Source organism: Bidens hawaiensis, unplaced genomic scaffold (genome assembly GCF_021521415.1).
Source record: "Bidens hawaiensis isolate Kalapana, Puna unplaced genomic scaffold, B.hawaiensis_p1.1 tig00071925_1, whole genome shotgun sequence".
Lineage (NCBI taxonomy): Eukaryota > Viridiplantae > Streptophyta > Magnoliopsida > Asterales > Asteraceae > Bidens > Bidens hawaiensis.
The window spans coordinates 6,347-11,861 of NW_027502583.1; the positions used below are offsets into that span (position 1 = coordinate 6,347).

At 34.6% G+C, this 5,515-nt stretch overlaps 1 protein-coding gene across 1 annotated transcript; it reads right to left on the minus strand.

The window, feature by feature from the left end:
• Window positions 1-1,848: 1,848 nt before the first annotated feature.
• On the minus strand, window positions 1,849-5,267 carry LOC143605907 (squamosa promoter-binding-like protein 13A). Its single transcript, XM_077081855.1, has 3 exons — window positions 4,901-5,267; window positions 3,710-3,840; window positions 1,849-2,547 (listed from the first exon to the last, which is right to left on the minus strand). The coding sequence occupies exons 1-3, from the start codon at window positions 5,239-5,241 to the stop codon at window positions 1,976-1,978; spliced, it is 1,044 nt and encodes a 347-aa protein (XP_076937970.1). The 5' UTR covers window positions 5,242-5,267; the 3' UTR covers window positions 1,849-1,975.
• Between the last annotated feature and the right edge of the window lie 248 nt (window positions 5,268-5,515).

The following is a 5,515-nucleotide window of genomic DNA, read 5'->3' on the forward strand; positions in this document are numbered from 1 at the left end:
AAATCAAATCTCCTGAGTAGACAGACAAGGTCTTTTAATTTGATTGAGTCGTGCCAATATCATGAACTACTACTTATGTTATTGTTATTGTTCTAATCCTTTTAAGTTTTTCTCGTTGACCATTAACGTTTTTGTAGGGCCGTATTCTAACTTATTTTCAGGTTTTGAAGATTTCATACATGCGTAGGCATGTGGTACATTTGTTTTAATGATGTTGTTATATCCTAAACTTCTTAGGTCATATCAAAATGGCTTATAACATGTGATGTTATATATTGTAATCGCAGGATCATCTATCCCTACAAAACAAGGTTGTCCAATTTACATGATGGTATCATGTCAAGACATGTTTCCTTTGAAACGGGTAGCTATTAAACCTGGGTCGGGTCGGGTCTGGTCTACATGTTGTGGCCTTTTTTTGTCGGTTTTCTTGAATTTGATTAATAATCGATGTAATGATATGATTTCAATAATGCATTTTGTAGTAGTTTAAAAATAATAATTAGGAGTTAACAAGTGTAGTAAGTATTGAATTTAATTTTGGCGAATTTTGGCCCGTGTGGACCACATTTCAAGTTTTACTATTAAGTTGTCTAGAATAAAACTTTAATACGAGTCAGCACATTTTATAATTTATGCTAAGCGGGTCAAAACCCAAGTCATTGATCCGCTTCATTTTAATAGTTGTTAGTTTGACCGGTTTAGAACAGAACTCAACCCATTTTCTGAAGTATAGTCGGTTGAATTAATTCGAAATCGTACGTTTGAGAGAGATATGTAAAGAAGTTTGTGGGAGGATGGTGAATAAGAAATACAGTTATTTTATTTTACAAGTTTGAATAAATAAAATATTTACAAAGAAAAAGTCCAAAATATGAAAAGTAGCCGTCTATGACCATGATCGGTCTCAATTCTAAGTTTAACCGTCTCTGAACTCGCGTCTGGAATCATAAACCCAATGTGGAGCAGACAGCCGGACCGGGGTTTCAACAGGCATGTATAGGAACTGGTCCAAACTTCCATTAAAATATGCATCATAAGTGACATACTAAGTAATCAATTACACTTGTCTAGTTTTAATAAGAAAGTATTATGTACAAAGTCCTAAAATGAGTTTATGATTGCAGTTTTGTATTTTAAAACATGACTTACAAGTTAAAACAAAATGATATGAAGCTGATTTAAAGCTAACAGATTTATACTCGAAAAAGCCGGACGAGGGCAATTGGGCTAGAAGAATGTCCAAACTGTAAATGGACAAACTTTTGACCTGTTTGAAATTACAGGCCCCATAAGCTATCATCTCATCAGCTTCACACACGAATTCATCTATCCAAAGCTCGCCTGTTTCCTCAAGTTTTAAGTTTTCCTTATTGAATATGTTCAATTGAAACAACGCATAAATCATCAAGTCGAATAAGCTAAGACCTTCAATTTAGCGGAAAATTGCATATGTCCTCCTCTAAACTTAAATCGCATAAAACTTAAGTATGTGAAGTTGATAAATTTGGACTTGACAATATCTGTGAAAGCTACAATTATTACCTTATAAAAATAAAAGAAAGCTTAATGTACTAAAAAATTAATTTTTTCTCTTTCAATAATATTCCAATTTTCTTCTAAAAGAATTCTCTCTCACTTTGCTTCTACTTCACATGTAGCAAAGACAAATCTATGCACATGAGCATGATTGCTACTTCAACCAACAAATTATTCAAAAAAATATTTAAAATGATGTTCACGAACACAAAAGACGCGCACGAACACACCCAGACCAAAAAGATGCAAACACACTACACGCAAACATATAGCGAAAATACACTTCGCTACGCAAACAAATGCGTCACACTAAAACTCATAAATATTTCATAGCAAAAGAATTAAAACATAACAATGATTAAAAACACCAACACCTAAAACTTAAAACCAAAATGGCCAAATCTAGTTAAATAAATTCTCACTCAAATCTAAATACTTATTCCCAATAGAACGGAAGCGTTTGAGGAACACCATCATGAGGCGACACATGATGATGATCCATGATCGAATCCAGACCACCATAACCCGCACCTGGGTGCAATGGGTTAGGTGGTGCTGCAGCAAACGAGCTAGGAGGGTGCATCACATGGCTCAAAGTTGTACATGATGTTTGTGGCGGTGATGATGACAGAAGAGAGAGAGCACAGTCTGATTGCACCACCCGTGCCGGTGGCAGATACGCGTCACCTAACAACTTTTCATAACCGCTACTACTACTGGTATTATTAGCTTCGAAACTAATAAGCTGTTGCTGACCGACTTTTGGCTGGTGGTCGAGTTTAAGGTGTGAACCCAAACCCGAACCGTCATGAAACAGACTGAATTGTTGTCGCTGCTCTCCGGTTAACTTTTTAATGCCTGAAGATGACTCGGGAAACGGGTTTTGTTTTTGGGCCCGGGTCAGGTATGCAGGTTCTTCTCCAGACTTGATCAGCCCGGTCCATAGAGGGCTCGTTAGAGTTGTCGTTTGGTATGCGTGTGGACTTGAGAATTGTAGCATTGTCGTACCTAAAATGTAGCAAATCGGTTGAACTTTATTACATTAAAATATCAAATTACATTTTATGTTGTGGCAATTTTGACCCATTTACTTGCATAATGTCAATTTGTGTTGTGTTTTATCTCAAACTGGTTAAATGGGCTGTGTTTATTACATGAAACATGTTAAATCGTCTTAACTAAAGATTAAGATTACTACCATTATTATTATTGTAATAATACTTTATTACAAATATAAGTCTAAAGACACATGTTTAGAAGCATTTAATGAGCTTAAATTGTCATATATATAAATGCAATTTGTTTATTATCTCACAATTTTTATCATCATGTTTACCTTGCTTAAATTGAGAAAAAATATTTTCTGAAAAAAGTAATAAATTTAAAAATTGTCCGAATATAAAAACTAAAAATAAAAACATGTATACTAAGATATTATAATTGGCGCGCTAATTATTAATAAAAATTGCTTCTTAACATGTATCCTAAGATAGGGTCAAGTTACTCTACAAAGAGAGACAAAAATGAGAAGGATTTATAGCCACACAAAAAAAACCTTCAAAAAAAATTAAATAAAACATCATAACTCAAAATTTAATTAAAAAACAAAAAAAGTAAAAACATAAAAATGTTTCCACCGTCTTCCTCATTCTTAAAAAAATGTTGAGGGAAAAAGATCATTGTCTTTTTGTTTATCATTGTGTTTTGTGTTTATTTTCGTCATTGATTGTCTTTTTTCCTTGACATTGTGTCTTTTTTTCTTGATATTGTGTTATATTACTCAACATTGTGTTATATTTTGTTCGGCATTGTGTTATATTTTGCTATTTATTGTGTCTTTTTTAGTTATAATTGTGTCTTTTCGGCCTTTTTTTTTGGAACGAGAATGACGAGGGAAACATTTTTGTTTTTTAATTTTTCCGTTTTTTATTTATATTTTGAGTTATGAATTTCTTTATTAGTTTTGGAATTTTTTTGAGGGGTTTTTTGTGTGGCCACAAATCCTTCTCACACTTCTCATTTTTGTCTCCCTTTGTATTTTAACCTTTCCCTCCTAAGATATTACAATTAACGTGTTTATTATTACTAAATATTACTTCTTATCATGTTTGTGGGTCAACCCAACCCGTCCTGTTTATTTTAATTAATTGTACAACAAATTAAAATAGACCTTGGTGAGTCGAGAAAAGAGTTGCAGAACGCGAGGTATCGGGCTGAGGCTTTCTTCTCCTTCGGTTATGTCCATCAAGACGTTTTCTACAGCTTCGTTTTCCCTCATCAAATTCCTCTAGTGAATGAAACCTAAAAAACAAATAAATAAAATTAAACGTACAAAAGCGGAACGTTTATTATCAGGGGGATGAAGATCAAGAACTGAACAATCACATGCAATGTTTACTGTCAACTAAAAACAAAAATAAATTCAAGAGCACCATGTGAAACACAGTACATGCTTCTTTAATGTTTCAAGTGATTGCAAGTTGAGCTTTAAATACTTGTAAGTTATGGTAGTTGAAATACTTGATGGATCCAAAAGTTTGACCACAATAAGAAAAAAGATGCACAGATGCATTAAACTGCCCCCTAAGGGTGCAAACGAGCCGAGTTGCTCACGAGTAACTAGAGATCAGATCGATAAAAAGCTCTAAACGAGCCGAGCTTTATCCAACCCGAGCCAAGCCAATGCCACAAATAAAGCATGTTAGTTATCAAGCCCAAGCTCAGCCCTATCGTCCAGCGGCTCCAGCCTACTGTATTTTTAAGTTTTAACTCTTTTAGACTTCTACGTATTAATATCACACTACACAGCCAAGCTTGAACCGAGCTTTGTCTCGTTTAAGATACTGCACACGAGCTCGAGCCTATTCTCATTTAAGGTTTTTCTCATAATATATAAAAATACTTAAAAAGTATGCAAAGTAATTAAGAAATAATAAACAATTCGAGTCTGAGCCGAGCTCGAGCTTGAAAAACACGATCCGAGCTTGAGCCTAGCCTAGCCTCGTGTAAGCTTTTTCTCAAAATATATAAAATAGTTCATTTGCATATAAAGTAATTAAGAAATTATATACGATCAAAGTCCAAGCTTGAGCTTGAAAAAATGACTCATGAGCTAGCTCGAGCTCGAGTCTCGCTTAAGGTTTTTCTCAAAATATATAAAAATAGCTAATAAGTGTATAAACTAACTAAGAAACAATAAACAATTCGTGTCCGAGCCCGAGCTTGAAAAAAATGACTCACAAGCCAAACTCGAGCTTTAGAAAAAGAGTTCAAAACTAGCCTAGTCGAGCTCGCGCTCGGCTTGTTTACATCCCTAAAATAAGCTTAAAAATATAAACATGATTAACCACAAAACACATACCTACTGCATTGCTGGCAAAACCGTTGCAGTTGACCATTAATAGAAACCTGTGGAGTCTTGGAATGGATTTGACAGACCTTATGGCGCCTATGGTACTCCTTACAGTTACTTAGATCAGCTTTACACCCATCCACAAGACAATTACCCCCCGAAATCGAGTTAACTACTGGTCGTGCCCTTTTCGACGATCCCGAAGGCGATACCGCCATCTTTGAAACACTCGATGAACCTTTCAAATTACCCGAATCAATTACTTGACCCAGCTTTAAATCCATGTTGGGTATCCTTCCTTGTTCCAATTCTGTGAAATCCCAACAAGGTATCTTCAAATTCCACTCCATAATAATAATAATCTTTACACTTTTTCGCCTTTTGTGTCTTCAAGTTTCAATTATTATTTGAAATCCATTGATCAATAAACAGGGGATTTATACAGAAGGTGCTGAACCTATCAATTTGCAATATAAGATTGAAATCAGGGGCTTTACAAGCCTTTAAGCTCTGTGAGGCATTTTATCAAACAATTTGTGGGTTTTTAACTGTCAATTCCCAATAAAAGATTGATAATTGGTAACAGTTAAAGGGTATAGGGTAGAGATGGTCAAAAAAACCGGT